This window comes from Labrus mixtus, chromosome 14 (genome assembly GCF_963584025.1).
Source record: "Labrus mixtus chromosome 14, fLabMix1.1, whole genome shotgun sequence".
NCBI classification, from domain to species: domain Eukaryota; kingdom Metazoa; phylum Chordata; class Actinopteri; order Labriformes; family Labridae; genus Labrus; species Labrus mixtus.
The window spans coordinates 14,929,388-14,950,553 of NC_083625.1; the positions used below are offsets into that span (position 1 = coordinate 14,929,388).

The 21,166-nt window shown below is 38.9% G+C and overlaps 1 protein-coding gene across 1 annotated transcript; it reads right to left on the reverse strand.

Annotated features, from left to right (window-relative positions):
* Positions 1–14,712: 14,712 nt before the first annotated feature.
* On the reverse strand, positions 14,713–21,058 carry htatsf1 (HIV-1 Tat specific factor 1). Its single transcript, XM_061055256.1, has 10 exons — positions 20,878–21,058; positions 19,933–20,097; positions 18,966–19,191; positions 18,719–18,766; positions 18,446–18,600; positions 17,075–17,238; positions 16,813–16,909; positions 16,628–16,717; positions 16,399–16,536; positions 14,713–15,408 (listed from the first exon to the last, which is right to left on the reverse strand). The coding sequence occupies exons 2-10, from the start codon at positions 20,095–20,097 to the stop codon at positions 15,136–15,138; spliced, it is 1,356 nt and encodes a 451-aa protein (XP_060911239.1). The 5' UTR covers positions 20,878–21,058; the 3' UTR covers positions 14,713–15,135.
* Positions 21,059–21,166: the final 108 nt, after the last annotated feature.

Genomic DNA, 21,166 nt, shown 5'->3' on the forward strand with positions numbered 1-21,166 from the left:
CACACACGCACACACACACACGCACACGCACGCATGTTCACATATAAACACGCCCATATTTTTTTCCCTCTCTACCTCAACCTTGTCTGTCAGGCAGCCCTTACCTTAATGGACCATACACACAATTACTACTGATTAATCTACCACTTAACATTTTGACCCCACTCAGGCAACACACACATGCATGTGCGTACACACATGTGCGTACACACATGTGCGTACACACACACATATACTACTTAACATTCTGGCCTTGCCCTGCTATCATTGGCTTCTCAGGTACCCATCATGCTGCAGGGACCCTCCAGGGCAGCCCCGCTGAGACCATTGCAGTCTGAAGAGGAGGGTAAAAGTGTGCCTGCATCCATGTGTGTGTGTGAGACAAAAAGATGACAGTGCCAACCCCCAGAGGGACCGCCATCAAGTCCACATCCTGAGGGAGCCTCAACACTTTAGGGATGGCACTACACCGGGGCAGAATGGCAGAACAAGAGGCCCAGGGGGATGGAGGGAGCGAGAGAGAGAGAGACAAGAAGGGGGCACTGTGGTGCCTGATAATCATCAAGGGGCCCAATGGGAGGATGACTGATGTACAGAAATGTGGATGAAAGGTTGAGTGTGTAGTGAAGAAAGGGTGTATAAAAATCTATCTGGATATCTCTGAATCAAAATCTGAAATAGAGTCAGTGAATTATAAAACAATTGTTGGATCAACTTTAAACAGGAAGTTTATAGAACATACAAAGAAAAACTTTTATCAATCCCAGAGGGAAATTTTATTTTTTCACCCTGTTATTAAAACATGTTATGTACACATAGGCCTGAAATACACAAACACACACACACACACACACACACACACACACACACACACACACACACACACACAGAACCCAACGGACTCGCATTAATGAAGAGATGTCAGAGTACAGGGGCTGCACACTGAAACATGCCCTTTGCAGTTCAGTGCCTTGATCAAGGGAACCTCAGCAGCCGCCAAGAAGTGAACTGGTACCTTTCCAACAACCAGTCCCAATTTCCACTTTAGGTCCTGTTGGGACTTGAAGCGCTGATTATCCAGTTCACAACCCGAGTCCCCACAGACTGAGCCACTACCACTTGCAAAAACCCTGCAATAACTAATAAATCAGATCCAAACACAGGACCCAGAAAAGCAGTATTTTCACTTGCAAGTTTTTTGGAGGGCTTTTATACCGTATTAAGATAAGGCAGCTTGAGATAGAATGGAAACATTGGGATGGATGTGAGGTATGGCATACCAAACAGCGTAAGGGCCGGGTGTAAAACAAGGAACACCGTCTCTGCACAATGGGGCGCCAGTTGCACAAACTGAGCCAAACCAGAGTCAAGATCACTTTTAAGTTATTATGGTGAACTTTTTAGACAGTATGTGCTTATTTAGATATATAGCACTTAAAGACCAATTCTGAAGTTATGAACTTCTATTTCTAAGTCAGGTATTTACTCTCTTTTAGTTCCATTTTTTATCTCTGTTTTTCTAAGATAAAAAAATGTGTTCTTTAACTCTTAAATGCTCTCAACATTTGGTGTTTAAATAATTTGGGTGCCAGTGTGTATATAGGGCCATGTTATTTGAAAAAGTTGTTTGTTGCAGCTGGAAATTAGATTCTGAGAAGTTTATGAATGAAGATAAACAGAAAAATGGAAGCATGGACAGCTAACCAATGAGTAGATATTAGCTATTGAGGCGTTTAAGGCCTTAATCTGCAATTGTATGTCATAAAGCTTTCCCTGTTGAAAATATTACCACTTAATGTCACAATGTAAAGAAACAACCTGGTCAAACGGTTTGCAAAAGTCATATGCTTGGACATTAAGAACTCCACTCAAAGTCAAATCAGATTGTATATGTCATGCAACTCTTTTTGGGACATTCTCACATTTTTTAAAGAAACGTGTGGTGTCTGCTTTTTGAAAGATATCTCACAGTCCAAGACCTGAGCTCTACTTTAGCACAAACCAGCTCCATTTATAGCCGGTAAACCATTCACTTTGTATGTTAGAGAGTAAAGTGAGCTGAGAGCAAGCAGTACAAAGGGAGAAAGGAGAGATGAAAGGATAGACACAGCATATAGATAAAAGGTTTGACTGTGGCAGTGAGGGAGTTACAGATCAAGGTGTGTGAGGAGGACCACGAGGGACAGACAAGGACGGTGTGACAGACGAGGATGGAGGGAGAATATGAGTCAAAGTAAGAACCAGAAGAGAAAGGCAGAGAAGGATTTTAATTATATCCAGGGCACTGCTGGAAACCTGAATATGCGCATCACACAAACCCATGAGGGTTACGTGCTGCAAGGTGAGTTGTGATCGTGTGACATGTCACAATTTAGGCTTTTTAATGAGTTGGAAAAAAACTTTACTGTCAAACTGTCTCTATGTAGAATTCAATAAAGGTCAAAAGTCTATATATTCTGGGTTAGAACATATTAACAACGGTTTTTTGTGTGAAAAATCTTGAATTAGAAAGTCACTTATAACTATCAAATACATGCAATGGAGTAAAACAGTTCCTCTTAAATGCTGTAAATAGAAGTATCAAAGAAATTTAAATATTCAAGTGAAGTTAATCACCTCAAACTGGTCCTGAGTACCGTCCTCATGTAAATATATTAATTTAAAGTCCACCTTTGCAATGTAATTTTAACTGAGTGATTCTATGCGGTTTAGGAACAATTAGTCTGAAAATGATGATACGTTTAGATTCAGGGCAACTTCAAACAAAAGTATAGAAAAATGTGCCAGTTTTTAGGCCAAAAAACGAAAGTACTTTTATGCTCCCTTGTGTCAAAAATCATTTATATATATATACGTATCTATTTTAAGTACCATATTATTGTGTCATGCATATACAATAGGCTTGGCCCAAAAAATTCTTACAAGACACTATAAGAGACGAGAAACCTAAAGTAGACACTGAACAATAATAACGCGAACAAAACAAACCTTCCTGACATTTCTTCTAGGCTTTAACGTGGCTAACCTTTAAACACTGAAATTTAACAACCATTCCAACCTGTCATCATCGGTGCTTTGAGGATTTTGAGCGTACATTTCATCTATCAGACACTTTACTAACAAGTTCTACCCATGCATGCATTAACAACAGGAAACAGATTTAAAGGCATGTCTTGAACTGTTATGACACTGAATTGCCCCATGTTACTTTACATTTTATTTTATATTTCCTCTTTTATGTGCACGTATTGCTTATATAGCAGGATTAAACTTGTGTTCCATTTGTTGTATTTCTGCACTCAAAGCATCCAGTGGAGGAGAAGGAAAGATTGAAGCTCTGGTGAAAACTGAAAGTGACTTGACGTGCAAGAAATTACGTTTTTACTTTTAAGTCTGAACTGAAATCATTCAACAACGATGCAGATGAAGCTCTCAACACACATGAAGCTTGCAACAAAAGCACCACAGAGACCAAAATAAAAACAAGAATTACATTTTACTGTGACATGTAATGTAGATGAGTGCAAACATACATGTATAAAGATGTTAGAAATGTTAACCAATATCTGGCATAAATGTTAAGTTCTTATTAACAACAGTAATTGAAGTGAATGAACTGATCAGTTACAGCGTAGTGACATGCTGGGTATTGTGTTTGCATATGTTGATACATGTTAAGTGTGTGCGCAGTCCACTAAAGAGATATTGACTCCATTGTAACTGTGGTACATTGTTTATCCACTTATTTATTTATGAACCCTCGATGTGTGAGTTCAGCTGAGTTCCTCCAAACACACACACATAGATCAATACACAACATTAACACAGGACTGTCTTTAATGTTATTCTAATTTGGAAAGCACAGAGCCTCTGTTTATTTGCATCTTCACAACCCTCAATCTCTTTGAGTATTCAGGAAAGCGCTATATAAGTCCAATGTATTATTATTATTATATTATTATTAATGATTGATACCTCCCAGTGTATCTATCTTACCCCCATCTAACACACACACACACACACACACACACACACACACACACACACACACACACACACACACACACACACACTCGGCTGTGTCAGCAGCAGCACTCGCATCTTTGTGTCTCCTTCATATCATCTTGTTAAAAATTAAAGTGATTCCTCTCCCCTCCATCTTTCTCTCTCTCTCATGCTAATCTGTTCCCTGTTGGACCAGTATGCAGATGAGACGCAAATAGCCGAGCCTGATGAATAGTGATGAGGCTACAACTTACACACATACACACCTACACACACACACACCTGAGCAGCCTTGGAATGCCCTGTGGTTTACCTGTCTGTCTGTCAATCAAAGCGGTGAAGGAGGGTTTGTGTGTGTGCGTGTGGACTAAGAATAATTCACTCCATGAAATGAAAGCTAAATTATGCTTAAAAAAAATCTGTCATTCAATGTTTAATGTTTTTTATTAATAATGTAAAATACATTTTAAAAAGGGACATATGTATTGTTTTTTTGTGTCTGAAACTTAATAGCATATGTAACATATATACATCAAACTTTGACTGTTTCTTAATCATGATAACAGTGCAAGCTACTGACTGTTGACAGCACACACAAACCAAACAGGCGCAATCTGAAGACTTGAATGTTCATTTGGGCACAGACATACAAAAGAGTTTTATGTTCATTTAGAGGATTATATGCTTTTCTGATAACTATAAACATCACAACCATAATTCTCCTTTATATAATCCTTCGCTCTCTTAATATAAGTGGAAAGAGGAAGTTCCCCTTTCTCCCTCTGGTATGTATGGTTTCCTACATGAGTGACCCGGGTTTATTATACACATAGACAGGAAACAGATGTAATAGAAAGCCTACAAAGTCAACATGTGCCAGAATTTAAAATCTATGTTGTGACATTAAATATACTGAGAAAATAACTCTTTAGCGCAGAGTGCAGCAAACTGCACAAAAACATATCAGATGTTCACAAAGGCAGAGGATATTCCAGTGCAGCAGCAGAAAGACAAAGGTGAGGACATTATGAGCAACTGGATGTGCTGTTGAATGACAGCTATGTGTCGTTGAAAATGGTCCCGTTTGAAAGTGCCAGGAGTCAGTCAATCAGTCAATCAATCAATCTATATTCATATAACGCCAATGCATAACAAATATTATGTCAATTGACAAAAGAGCAGGTCAAATACCTTACTCAAATATTAATCTACCTTGAGCACAGCACTAAGCAACATTTAGCAAAGTTACACTGGCCATGAAAAAACGTCCTTTTAACAGGCAGAAACCTCGAGCAAAACAAGACTCGTATTGAACAGCGGTCTGCAGAAACTGTGTTGGGCTGGGAAAAAGTGGGAAAAAGGGAGATGCCGAAAGAAGGAGAATGGTAGAGCCAAACGGAGCAACAACAACAATGACATGAAGTGACATGAATGTGCACACCTTATGGCAAATCCTTAACAGATGGACACATAGCAAATGTGCAAAACAGAATACAATTGAAAGTAACCCCCATAGTCTCCCGCTGTGAGGTGCATGTGTACAGGACCAGATCAGGAGCAATGGGCCTCCTGCACATGTGAAAACGGCTGAGGGTAATTTGATGTCTCTGGAGTGACTATGAATACAAAATAAAGAGTTGAAAAATATCAGAATTTACTCAAATGCAATATTCAACTCCTTCAGATTAAACGTGGACTAGGATTTCTAACCACCCTGTTTATTTTTCTAACTAAATGTAGTCATTTACATCTGATTTCTGTACAGATAGAATCAGCTACAATCCAGGCACAGAACTCAAGACAAGTCTTGTACATAGAAATCTAGTGAGGGTAGAAAAAAGTGAGTGCAAAACAATTTCACTTTTACTCTTGTGTCATGACCCCGGGTATTACTGCATTCATCTTTTGCCACTCCTTGATATAATAGCAAACTGCTGCAACTACTCATATAAATACACACACATACATACAGCTCCAGAGCTAGCTGTTTCCTGTACAGTGTTTTCACTGTGTCCGCATTACTCTTCCATCTGCACAGGCATTTCCTGTCTGACCTTCAAACCAGCCCCCCACCCACCACTGCTATAGCTTTACACACATACACTCCTTCCCCATTTTCCCCACATTCTTTGTGCTTGTTGAAGACATTACATCCTTTTGCATAACATTAAAAAAATGGATTCATGTCCACAAAAAACAGACACATACAGACACATACAGAACACACACACGCTTACACAATAGTTTGTTGACTAGCTATTACAAAAGAAGTCCAAACTCTAAAGCTTCTGTGCAAAAATATTTACCAGATAAATACATAGATGCTTAAAACCTGCAATTATTACCTGTGAAATCCCTATGTGGAAAAATCCTTTGCATTGCTTGCATGACAAGATGCTAATTTAAAGCATGAAATCAAACTTTACGAGCACCCATAGTTACTCTAATCTGCCACTTTCACACCAGGGAGCCGTGATGTCATCAATCAGTAACCCAGTGCTCGAAGAGCGGCCAGCCTTCCCCAAATCAGCCACATGTGTTTTTATTCAGCAGGAAAGTAATAGCTGCAAAGGTTAGGTCACAGATAGTTTACAATAATATTATTCATGTAAAAGGAAAGTGGAAACGATCCCTGTATGTGACTTCACTCTATTTACACAAGCATGGCCTGAATACATCGATATGGCCTGCCAGTAAAACTCACCACGTGTACACACTACACGTTAATAGCATGAACTGGATTTCATAAGGTGATGGAAAGGAACCAAGCCAAAGTCAGACAATTAGCGAAGATTTAAAATAACAACTGAGAGCCCGAGGCGTAGTGTTAAAGCAGAGGAGCCATAATGAGAGTCAGAGTTATGATTCCAGCTCACAGGAGAAACAGAGACACTGTTGTAGTGTTCAAATGTCAACTGCCAAAAGGTAACAGAACTTGGACTGGATTTCTACTTGTACTTAATGCTCACTTGATGTGGAAAATATTAATTAACATACGGCCCATTTAATGTTAGATGAGCTATTTTATAGGTTGTTACTGTTGGCTGTATGTTAAGACCTGAGGCTAAAGATTGATGAATACGGGCTGGGCGATATGACTAAAAATGTTATCACGATAAGAATTTTCATCTCAGTCAATATAGATAATATAATTATAATTATGTCAAATCATTGTTTCTTTCAAATTTAAAGGATTATTTTTGCTTAATTATTCTTTGTGAGAACATAACAAACTATACCTGAACAGTGGAACATTTCACAATCATTAACGCAGTGCAAGGTGCTGGAAAAAAGCTGTATCACGACAATTATCATAGTTGTTTTATCGCCCAGGCCTACGATCAATAAACAACTATAATTTTATTATTTTTGCTCTGCTAACTGTTTGCGTATGCAGAATGTGTGTTGTCAGGTTTTATGCAAACCACATTTTGGGGACACAAGGTTCTTAACGCATTACAAGGACTTGTCTCATCTTTGCAGGGTTCAAAAGGTAAACCATTACATGTTTGGGCCTCAACAGAATAAAACAAGGATGTAGTCTTAGTGACATCACCCATTGGTGACCAAAGAATCTAACAGACTAAGCTGAAGCGAGCCTTCGGCCTCATTTTCAATTGCGTATGTGACTGGGATCCATAGATCTGTAAATGTAGAGAGGATCCCTCCAACCTGTGAGGATTTTGGACAAATGCATTGGTCTGTGACCTTCCTGGCAGCAACATCATGCTGCTAAAATCTCTACCGTAAAGGCAAGAAAAGCTGTGGCATTTAAAACAGACTATCATGAAAGTAGAATCATTAAAATGGGTCCAGATTAGGACGGCAGTCCGCCATTTGGTGTTTTCCGATATATAATGTAAAACCATATTTAAGCCGAATAACGTTACTTATATTCACAATGTGTTGAAAATAAATAAACAATTTATTTTCAATCACACAAACTCACTTAACAGTCGACATATGTAACTGAATCCAAGGACAGAGCCTATTAGCTAATTAGCAGCCTGGTAGTTAAGCTAGCCAACTGTCACATGGACTCTCCTGTTGTTTTTTTAAATTAATAAACCTGAGGCAAATTTCGGACTGAAATATTAAGGAGGAGTTTTGCAGGCACATCAGATATTATCGAAATTCCCACAGGAATGAATGGTCTTGATAAGAGGGAAAGCGTTGTTAAACCTCATTTATGCAAATGTTTACCTTTATCTCTTCGTATTCATTCAATCAAAAAAGAGAAGTTATTAAAATGAATAATCAATGATTTACCAATATATTTTTTTACCCCTAGTGACCATGAGAATTGTTGCAGGTTGAATATTTGTGTAAATTAATTTAAATGGAAGTTGAAGTTGAAGTTGAGTTTGGATGAAGAGTCTTAACTGGCTTGCACAAAGGCTTCTCAGGGACAGTTATAAGAGGTCAAGGGTATGTATCTTAAACCTTTGATCCATTTTAAATCCAATCCACCTTGTTGTTGTAGACACTTTTTAACCATTAAGCGATTACTTGCCTTTCCATTTCTTTTTGGTCAAACATGTGACACACTGCACACACTATCCATTTCCTTGAAAGATCAACATTATGTAATTTTCCCAGCTGACGAGACAATCTTCAACAAATCAGCCTCACTTTTCCTTCACCTCCCCTTTTTTTTTACTGGTTTTAACGGTCTCTTCCAGCCAGTATAACGTTGCTGTTCTTTCATTCGTTTCTCCACTTTGAATTTACTGTCATAACAAATATGACTAAAAAACCCTCCTTTGTCTTTCAGCAACAAAAAAAACACGCATTCATTGGCCCATGTTCAGGTGTTTTTCTTCAATCTGTCTACCCTCATTAGCCACACCATTAGAGGAAACAAAAATAGATTCAAAAAAATGGTTGTTAGACACTCTCTCCCATGGTTTCTTAAAAGCTTAACCTTCAATGTTGAGTTTTTAACCGGCTTGGATGAAATACTGATGACTCTGTACGACCTATGACAGAGACAAGTGTGACAGAGCGTTACCTCTAGATTACCGGCTTACATCCTGACAGAGGTTTTTACAGAATGCAGAGCTTTGAAGAGCCTTTTGTTTACATTTTCTCAGAAAAAGTTGCATAAGGTTTTGTACGAAGCTTGATCCAAATAATTTAATGTACGCTAATGAGTTAACAGAAAGTAAATAATTTTATAATTGACAAACAATTTAAATTTCTCATAGCTACTTTACTATTACTATTCTGATTTAATCATAATGTAGCTTTCTGTGAACAATGTCATCCACTGTTTAGGCCTGTGTTATTGGTGCGCTGTCCTCCTGATAAGAACTATACAGATGCAGATTTGAAGAGGAATCATTTGATGATTCTGGCCATTAAACACAGCTGCTTTTGAGCTGTGTTGCACAGTATTAGTCAAACGGTATTTCTGATGCGTGTGGGAAAGTGAGAAATAAGGCGATGAAGTTAGATAACTTTCCTGTACAGTGGCATTACTTTTGGTTTGTTATGACTCAGTATTAAAACAACTGTTAGTACTTTGCCCAGAAGTTCTTTGGCACCCCTAATTCACTCAGTGGAAGTCCCCTTCCCACACTAACCTCAACCCCTTGTTGTCTCTCTGTTAATGGACCGGACCTGTCTGTGCAGCATGGCAAACTGTTCATATGACTTTCCCATGGCTCATCGTCATCTACGGTCACGGACGCCTTCCACCCCCCTCATCTTGCCCGCTCCCCATTCCAACCTGACAAAGAGGAAAAACAAATCAAACAATTCACAGTTTCCCATTATTCTCAGTGTCTGTCAGCATATGGCTCCAATCAGTGGCCTGTGTGTGTGTGTGTGTGTGTGTGTGTGTGTGTGTGTGTGTGTGTGTGTGTGTGTTTGTGTGTCACCATGTGAATGTTATTTTCCATACATTTTCTCTTTAGATAGTCAGCTCTTTGTCCTCACTCTTCCTCAGTCTGTTTTGCTCCTCCTTCCTCTCAAGCCCTCTCATCTTCCATCCCTCTCTTTTTGTACCCATGTCTTTGATTCTCAGATTTAAAGTCTCTCTCTCTCTCTCTCTGTCTCTCTCTCTCTCTCTCTATTTTAGTCATGCTTTTCTTGGCTGCAAGTCAGACCTCAGGCAGACCTAGAGGTCTTTTTCCCAAGCGATCTCCAGGGTGGACCCAAGGGAACAGAACAAACTCACACACACAAACACACAGTGTTGCTGCCTTCACATGTTCTGTCCATTTCCTCTTCTGTTTCTGCTTCTCTCCCATACCAGTCCCTGTCTGCACCTCTTTGTTGACTCACACAATATTGTTGCATTAAGTCACAGTTTATTGGAAAACAGAGAACACAGTGTTCAAAATCTAAGATTGTGTTCCCAGAGTGGTCAAACTTTCTACTCATACTCCCGTTTGTACATTACATGCTTTTTGGTGTTTTTATGTTTTGTTTACTCAGGGATCTCATTCACAGGGAAGAACTGGTCGAGACTGAAGCAGCACATTCGGTGACAAGCTTGATTATGTGTTATAGCTCCACAGTTTCTGACGACTAAAAATACTGAAGGACATTATTTATTGATACAAAAGTCAGTGTTGCATATTTCCTTCCCCTAGGAAAATAGTATTTTCAAAGAAATTATATCACATACTGTAGAAATAAAGCAATCCTTCATCTAAAATGTCTATTTTTTGTCAACAAAAGTATGTAAACACAAACGTATGCTTTCAAAATATCATATAGTGAGTACTTACATACTGTGTGGAACTGTCAGGTTGCTTTTTTTTGGGGGGGGGGGGGGGGGGGGTTGGTTTAATTCTGTCAAAGCCTGTTTCATAACCAGCCAAGAAACCCTCACAGGAGTTTTAAGTTATGAAATACATTGTATAGTAAATATTTTGGTACTTGCTTCCTATCAACAGTGGGTATGTACACATTCCAAGATTAGGGAGCATGTGGCCACATCGTTCATCACAGAGTAATCCAGGTAATACTGAACTAGATCTCAAATTATTGTGGCAGCAAGAGACTAGGAAGAAATTTATAAACAATAAAAACATTTTATATTTTCATGGCTTTGAACATTAAAGAAAGTTATATTGTGGTCCTAATATGACTTAAATCCATTATCTACTGATAAGAACTACTTCCAACAACCTAAAGAGGAAAAGCAGGACAACAGTGCTCTCTAGTGGTGATACACGGATAAAGCAGATGTTGCGCAAGGTATTCTTTGGCAGCAGAAAGAAGAGCAGTTTTATCCCGTTCCCCTGCAGTCTGCATTACGAAGCATTTCTTGGGCAACAAACTGAACCTCACATTTATCAAAAAAAAAAAAAAAAAAAAAGCTGTGCCTTCAGTGTGTGAGTGTGTCAATCCTTAAAAGGTCTCAGGCTTCATTGTGGGGGAGAGGAGTCCACCTGAGATGTTTTCTTTCTGTTGCTCATAAGTAAGTACTGTGTGCAATACAGTGACAGGTTGAATTACACAACTTGTTGCAATGAGAGATGATCATTTCGTTACATTTTTTGCAAAAGCATCAGACTGACAGTAATGTCAGCAGTAATGTCAGGAGGGTGGAAATATGTTTCAAATACTTGTGTTCATCCTGTAAGTTAAAATATCCAATCATACCACTTGTTCTAAATGAATAATTGTATACAAATTGTGTAATTGCAACAACACTGGCTCACATCTACTTGTTGCAGCATGATTAATTTAGATAATAATCACATACACTGACTACATTAGTGACGACGTTTTTAAATTATTTGTTTATATCTTCATACATTTCTGTTGTTAAAAAACACAAAAACTAGGATTTGTCATGCGTGGTGGATGTGTGTGCTGCCTCTCTATTTCTATCAATGTTTGTTCAATAATAAGTTGTGTGTCTTTAAACTATTGTTTGGGATAAAAGTCCAACTTTGAGAGAAATTTCTCAGCCAAGATTTCATATAAAAAAAATACGTTCTTTAAAGACCATCTTCATAATGTAAAATAAACTCCTCAAAAAAAGTTTGGAAACTTTATTTCGGTCACTTATTTCGCCCCTTTAATAATACTAATTGGTGTTGTATTTTATATCGTTGGAAAGCCTGATTAGTCACCTTTACAACGAGGTATAACTTGTAAGGATCGTGCATTTGTGGAAAGAGCAAAACAGCTAAACATGTGGGTAGCACCCCAAAATAATGTGCCAAAATCCCCTGCAATGTTCTTCTGTTGGTATTCACTCCTGTTCTGAGTTGCTTGGTGGATTGGATGATTGCACTCTCCCACAGTAATAAGGAAAACACATATTGTCCATTTTGACACTTTATTCATTTGACACTGTTCGGGACCTCAGTAGCACAACAGCTTTGAACCTCATCCTCATGCTGGTCACATTCTGCTGTCGGATGGCATCCCACTCCTCAACCAGGAGTTGTTGAAGGTCAACCAGTGTGGTTGTGGTGGGTCACTCTAGCCCAAGCTGATCCTACAAGTGCTGTCAATCAGGTGCCAATCATACACCTGTAACTGACACACACCTGGCAGGACTTGAAGCTCAGAACAGGAGTGAATACCAACAGAAGAACATTGCAGGGGATTTCGGCACATTTTTTTAGGGCGTTTAGCTGTGTTGCAAATTCCACGAATGCACGATCCTTCCAATTTATACCTCGTTGTAAAGGTGACTAATCAGGCTTTCCAACAATATAAAATGCAACACCTGTGAGTATAATTAAAGGGGCGAAATAAGTGACCGAAATAACGTTTCCAAACTTTTTTTGAGGAGTTTATATGCTAAAATAAAGGTAAAAAGTATACATTTAGGCGAATACTTCTCATGGGAATATGGTGAATAGCTATAACCCTCCAACAACTAAATACTTTATATTACTACAGTTAAACTCAAAGGTCTGAAAAGATACCTTGATCTAACAGTAAGCTTTTATCACTGGAGGACACTGTTTCCCAGCTGTATGTAGTATATTTGCTAAACCGATTATTTTACATTGACTAAATACTTTATCTTACTTCATCCGAGAGTCTGCTTCTAAGAGGACTTTCTGCAAACTGATACAATTGCATTTAGTCAGATAATGTACTTAGCTGAAACGAGTTTTCATGACAGCTAGAGCAGATATGGTCCACATTAGTTTTGCATTCATAGCAGGTACTTACAATGAAAGAAAGTGGAAAATAATGGAGGAGAAAGGCGGGGGGCTGGGAGAACCGTTAAAACCCATAAAATAATTCATATTTTAGTCTGTGTGACATACCTGAGATTAACATTTTTCAGGCGCATGCAGTAGCTCCATCTTGCTGGCCTCACTCTTCTTCCTAATCCTTGGTGACCCACTTCCTCTCTGTGGCAGACCATTTCTCCTCCTAGGAGATCCACTCCTCATTCATCTCTGTCTGTGAAGCTCCTTAACCAGGCAGTTTCATCATCACCTTCCTGGCGATCTCTTCATCCTTTTCTTAGCTTATTCTGTTCACCTTCTCCTCAGTCCTGCAGCAAAGTTTTCCAGCTCAGCGGCTGTCTGCTCCTGCCACTCTAAACTGAAGTCAATGACGGTTATGTCGAATCAAAGTTTCACCTCCTTGAGCTGCTCCTGCAATTGTTTTTAAACCTTCAAGGTCTCATTGAGCTGGCAGAATGCTCTTTTCATTGTCTTTCTTTTTTTGGTATATCGCCTCATGCTGTGTCAGACTCTTTATACGTGGCCTTTGCTGCCTCTATAGAGTTTCTCCATGCTTTCCATGACAGTGTAGGCCAGTGTCTGTGTTGCCATGTTACAGGACACAAACACATTTAAAAGATATCTATGTAAAATGACTGTTTGTTTACAATAGTTCTGGAGATCTGAAACAGGGACTCAAATTAGCTTGCTGGTTACAATTTGGATAATGAAGTGTTTAAGTTAGTTAGTTTTGGTCATCAAATAGGCTAGCATAGCAACACAGAAAATAAATGAGTACACAGGAACTTCAGACTGTTTGGCCCAACGTGTTTAACATATTTGTTACTGACAACTGAAATGAAATATTTTATGATTTCACATCTAACCTGAAGTTAGTTATTGGCCAAACCTCATTGTGATTCTTCTCTTTAAAACACGACCATGTATTGTGTATTCTAAACTCATATATACTCTAGTTTGCATGAAAGCATCACTACAGAACTTCTGAACTCACTCCCTACAGTACAGGAAAACACTCCTGAATGCCATGACAGCAATTAAAGCATAAAGTGCCTTCAGAGTTCCTTTTCAGTAGAGAAAATGTAGAAATATGCAACGAGACGCCTGTTCATGTTAAATTATTAAATTTTTCCAAATGTTTTGTCCTTTTTATAGTGATATTAATATACTTACTGTATATGATTTTAATACGGTGTGTTTTATTGTAAATATAAGTCCATCTTCGTATCCTTTGGAAAAGCACAACCTCAAAGATGAATCTGCAGATTTGAGTAATGCAGCACTGTACAACATTAAACCCTTAAAAACAAAGCGGACTGCACATATGGATGTGCCATCCTGGACTACCTGTGCAACCTGATGAATAGGGCTGCACGAACTGCCTCATGCTACCAGTAGTGACAAGGACACGAGCAGAACACATTGCACCTGCTGTCACCAAAGCAAGTCGAATTGATTCACAATCATTTGTGCCTCCTGAATGGACAGATTTATATCCCTGAGGTTAAACTGACTTGGTGTTATACAGTGATGGTGATTAAGTGTTCCTTTATTTATTTTTAGCAGTGTATATATAAATAGCTGCAGTTTGTGTTCTAGGTTTGCTTTTAAGAAATCACTCCAAGTGTTAAAAAACATAGAGCAAATTGTATTTAAAATATGACGAATGAGTTACTTCTGTAGTTTGTAAATATTGCAAGATGATAACAAAAATAAAGCAATAAAACTGCTATTAGTGGAAATCTGCATAACCAGCTTGTCAAGTGCTGGTCTTATTACAATGTCAACCAAAATAATAGGGGTAAACAAAATCAGTATTTTATTTTCTACATTGAAAACCAGCTCAAACTGTCCATATTCCTCCTCCTGCCCAACAGAGTTTTGCCACAGTTCACCTTCAATCAGGACCGTCCTGGTTAGTTTCCACGGAGAACAAAGATGTGTATGTAAGTGTCTAGGCCCCCTCATCATCACTTCCTGCCAGGCTGCTGTCTGTAGAATCCGCCTCCTGTTCTTGCAGATTCTGCTTCTCCGTTTCTGGCTGCTGTTCAGGCTCTGTGGTGTTGGACGACTCTGTGGGTTCTGTGCTGGTGCTGCCCTCTGCTGGCTCCTCTGCTGGCTCCTCTGCTGGCTTGGCGCTGTTGCCCTGCTGGTCTTTATTGGCTCCCTCAAGGAAAGAAGACCAACCCTTCAGCCGCTCATCTCGCTCACGTGACGTCTCTTCCACCTGCACAAAGAAATTATATTTCTAATGTATTATTTGACTCACTGGTTTGGTTCACACTTCAAAAACACTGTTTGTGTGATATTTCCATCATGCAGCTTGAAGCATATTTTCATCATTTACCAATATCTTCCTGTCTTTCAAACACAGCTGGTATGGAGTTTTTTTGTTAAACAGATTAAATTAAATTGTTTCAATTCAACATGAAATTATTGAAGGAAAATTAAGACACCTGGAGAAAGAATCAATTAAAGTTAATTCTATTTAACAAAGTTTATAGATTAAATCTTGGACAGTTTAAAAAGCAGGAGGCTTAAACTGAAGGTTTTCACGGGTCCTAACTGCAGACCTGAACCAAATGAACCAGGAGACTTTGTACCAAGATCAATGGATCCATTCATTTTAAAAAAAAGGAGAGCCAAAACATTTTTTGCCCAAAATATTTCAAACAAAGTATGCACAATATGAGAAAAGCATGTGATGTGAAATAACTTTGTTCAATATTGTGATGATGGTATGAAGTGTGATAATTACATTTAAGATTGCATATTAGTTATACCTCAGTTAAATGTCTATTTGATGTTTGTTGTGTTTTAAAAACAAATCTGTGTGTACAGCATGTGTACCTCCTGAATCCTAAATTAATCCAGAAAGTATTTGTTTGTATATTATTTATCTTATTTATTGCGATAAATTCAGATTTTTGAGATATGTAATACACACAGAGCAAACACATAGAGCAAATGCTCATATCGCAATAACGATGAAATTGCACATCTTTGCTCAGCCCTATATCGAACAATACAGAGAACCTGGACCGGAACGTTTTTGGTCTGAGAATAGACTTCATCAATCTGGTAACAAAATTGAAGAGTAAAAATGCCGTATTGTTGGTTGCAGGTTGAAGACAATGCTGGTTTTACCCATCTAACTGCATATATTGTTGAAAGAGGATTTTTTCTAAAATATATTTGTATTTTGCGTGTAGTTTACCTGATAGTCAGTCGTTCCATCCCAAAGCTGAGCTGACAGTTGCCTTCCTCCAAACCAGCGACCATTGAACGACTGAATGCATGCGTCGGCCTGCTCTGGCTCCTTAAACGCCACTGATGCCACACCGTCTGGGTGTCTCTGCAGCACAAACACAAACAGGCTTACAATTCGGTTTACAATACAAACCGTTCTGTTGTCTTTCAAACTGCACTCATGACATTATACTCACATCAAAGAGGATGACTTTCTTGACCTCCCCAAACTTCTCACATTCTGTTCGCAGATCCTCTCGATATTCATTCAACTCAAGAGGATCTTCCTACAAAGTACAGCACACACCGCAGAGTTTAACACAATAACAGATTAGTGTTTTTAGGTGAGCTTGTAAATGTATACTTGTGTGTCTCTCTGCACCTCAAAGTCACTGGGATGGAACATGTTCCTGATGATGACTACTTTTTCATGCCTCTTCCTCAATTCTCCTTTCTTCTCTGGCCTCCAGTCGAGCTGTCTACACACACAAACACAGACAAACAGGCAAAATCAGAGGAATCCATGAAATGTGTTCAAAGTAATGCATTATTGTTTTTTTTTTCCTTTCAATTCATTTTAGCATTTTTTGGGACAGTGTTTATCCCCCAAGCAGAGGGTTAGGAAAAGAGAAAATGAAGTTTACTTCTGTTGCTGCTGCATCTTCTTCCTGTAATCTTTGCTCTTCTTCTTCTTCTTGCTGGCGTCAAACTGGCCCTTCAGCTCAAAGCGAGCTTCTTCCACATGGAGTTTGTAACCTCTGACCTCTGAGTCATCAATCAGACGCAGCGCCAACTCCACTGACTCCTTCTGCAGAGAACCAGAACACAAACACTGCGAATTAACCGAAGAGCAGCGTAATACTTTCTGCTTCTCACCTGTACTGTGTTACAAGACAGAAAGAAAAAAAAAACACTACAACTCCACAAGTAGAGTGACACTAGGCTCAACAAACCAACTTTCTGACTGTCATCAGGGTAAGTTCTGACAAAAAAGCACTATAAAATCCGGTGTATAAGACTCACTTTCAATACCTATTTTTACATCTAAAAAGTTGGCTGCGTCCTGTATACTGTTGCGACCAATATACCAGTATAAAATAATGACGCACGCTTCATCATTACCGTGAGTGCAGCCCTCACCATCAAACAGTGCAAGCAACATGAAGCAATTGAAAATTAAATTCCTTCATTGTGGTACCTGCGCGGGGAAACAGCGACGCTGAGGAGGCTGGCAGCTCCACTTTTTACCATCTTCTCTCCGTCATGAGGTCATAATGGTGCATTTAAAAACAATGTTTTACTGTTCAGTAAATACAGATTGTGGAGTGCTGCTTTGATTGAAAGACTCCTCAATTGAAGTCAATGAGCGATCAGCAGAGGTCGGCAGCATGACTCAAGGGACTGTCTGTTCTGTACATCACAACTTTCAACGTAAGCTGACAGCTCAACTACCGTACTGTAGCTAGTAAGAGTGCAAACTCCACAGAAGAAGAAACCAACGGTACTAAAAAAAAAACATTATAGCCCCTGGAATAGTAGATGAGTTACAGTTTAGGAGTTGTTTGTATGTCAGAATGTATACATGTGAATACTGTTTGTGCTTTTCTTGATTATATTCTGTATTTTACTTTGTGTATTTTTGTCTGCTTCCAAGAGCTGTACTGATTCAACTTTGTAAAAACTTCCTTCACATGGAGATAATGAAATATCTCACCTCCCACTGCTTTGACTTTATGTCAAATTAAACACATCCATGTAAACTCTTTTCAGAGTACCTGATTTGTTGGAGTACATTATTAAGTGATACAGTTTTAAAAGACATTGAACTCAGGAACGAATGGCAAAAAACAGACTGGATTAAAGTGTTTCGGTTCATACTACATAAGATATGTGCACATATTGCTGCATCCATTCATGTGTGTCAACCAGTGGGCTGCTGGTATATTAAACACCATGCTCCCCACTCATAAAAACAAAGGATATGATATATTAGGCTAGCAGAAGGACAGACTCACCTTGAGGTAACAGCAGAGACCATCTCCTTTTAGATTGCCCTCTTTGTCCTTGTAGAGTTTCACCTTGTACTCTTCAGTGATAGGATCCCGCATCACGATGCCGCACTTGGACATCAACTCAGCAAACTCGTCAGTGCTGATGTCAGGAGGAAGACCTGAGGGAATCAGACCAGGAGAAGAAAAATGAAAGGGAAGGAGTGAGATAAGATAGAGTCAGATACTTATTGTACATCTGTCTGATTTATAATAGAAAAAAAGGTTAGTACGACCAACCTGACACGTAGACGTTTGTGTTTTTATTGTTGTCAATATCGAACCATCCTACATGGACAAAAAAGAGAAAAAGCATTTAATTAAATGTGCATTTAACAAATGTAAACTTAAACTTTAGACAGGAAGAAATGTTGAAATATACATGAGAGGACTGCAGCTCATCCTATACAACCTTTTGCTTATCGTATTTGTGTTACACTTTCTGCACTTCTTGACTCTGCAATGTTTATTGTTAATACTTCTCTACCTGGCTCTGCCTTCCTCTTCTCCCCTTTCTGCTTGGGCTCTTTAGCTGTGGTCTCACTCGAGTCTGGATTCAGGTTCTGGGTCGCATCTCCTGGTTTCTTTTCTGAAGGCTTGCTGTCTTTTTCTGGAGCTGCAGGGTCAGTGCTGCTCACTGCAGTGTTGTCTGGATCTCCTTCCTTAGTGAAGCCATAGTTGGCCTGGTAGGCTGCAATGAAGTCCTCTGTTATCTAAACAAACAAAAAAACTACTTAATATTAACACTGAAACTGGCTATCATAAGAACAGCAGTATACATCATATCATCTTTGCACTTTCATAATGATCCTGCAACCGTTTAGTATTGCTGTCCCAGTCTGTGATTTCACATTATGTAACAGTGTTGCAGAAGCACGCCTCTTTTACTACCTCCAATGCCATCACAGTGAAGGGACGACTTGGCCTCACCATCACGCCTGCATGACATTCACAATGAAAGCAAGACGCTACAATAGTGCAAATGTGGTGACTTGAAATGGCAATATGAAAAGGCTGCATGTGAACTGAGGCTTTCTGAAAAATAAATTGTCCCCTTGTCTGTAGCAGACTGCCTTTAGTATGCCTGAACTGTGGAATTGTTCTTCTTATTTTCTTGTGGGTAACTGCAGTTCTACAGACTCCAGAAAAAAATCCCCACTAGAACAATAAACGTATATTTTACCTCAACGTCACTGAAAGATTCATGTGACTTTAAGGACAGTCATGATGGATTGCAGTTCACTCACATCAGAAATCAGCCTAACAGAAGCATTTGCTCTAAGATATAAAGTTTAATGAAAGACTTTGAATTTAAAAATGTACGATAATGCTGCAAATCCAAAGTCGTAGTTAGAGTAGTTAGGCTACATACATTTTAATGCAGCATCATGTATGTATAAACTTTTAACACACAACAAGATGTGAGAAAGTAAAAGGAAAGTAATTGTATATACTTTAGGGAACCAGGCCTTCTTTTCATGGTCCCAGTCATACACAGTCCCATCCTCTGGGTCAGTGTAGGTGTAGGGGTCAGAGCTACTCTCATTTCTCTGGCCGTAGAGTTCCTGCATACGCAGCTGCTCCATAAACTCTTTGTGAGCATCTGGTAGACCACTCATCTGCAACAAGAATATGAAACGTTAATTTACCCATGTCAGCAAGTCATTAAAAACAGTTGTATCAAACCAGAATCCTGCAAGTGTTTTGTAGAGTAGTGAAGTTGAAGTGAACATTTCATATCCTGCTGTACAATGTCTTCTAACTGAGGCCTTTGCAATACGAAGCCATCAGTCTCTAAAGGTCTGAGATAAACTGGTTACAGTTTATCAAAAACGTAGAGAGAATTATTTTCTTAACTCTGATTTCCTTTGAAAATGTGCATCAATATGTGTGCAATACAACATTAAAAGTTGACTTTGACCAAACCAAGACATAAACCGCAAACACCAAGATACTGGTAGTGCTGCAGAACAGAAAATACTTGACTTCAAAGCTTGATCCAAACTCTTCAACTAAGTCCAGGTTACCAAAACCTGGATGACATGACTGAGAACCTACACAGACACAATGCAGGATATGCTAAGTCTTTTAAAAAGGTTTCATTAGTTTGGATCTAACCAGAACCAATTATATCCTGACATCTGAAAAATAAACCAGCCAGTTGCTTCAATTCATCACTTGAAGACTATAAACATGTGACAGCTTTATTCAACGTGAGCAACCTGGTTTATCACTTTAATAACTGAAGACTGTGTTGACAGCACCACCGAAGTCTAGTCAATATCACGATAGTTTACTGATGCTCAGTAGATTAAATAGAAGACTGCAATTTAGTATTTATAGTTCTTACAATGTGTGAGTTTGTGTTAGCATATACAGCTAACTAGCCTTAGCTTTACCTTGCACAACGGTAGTCCAAGTAAACGAGAATTATGAAGCTAAAATGAAAGAACAAACTCCCTCCTGCAAAAAACCCAACCAAGTAAAACACACTTTGGTTCAGGGTTAATTTTGTAGTTGTTTAAATTATTTCAAAATTGTACTGAGGATTATCACTCCCCTAAAGCGTTTCTCCCTCGCAGCCCGCGCCGGAAGTACTTCTAACGTCAGATGTGCGCATGCGCGGTGAGTAGATGTAAAGCGCTTGATTTATAAGACAGCGTTTCCCGTTTCAACGGCGCGGTCGTT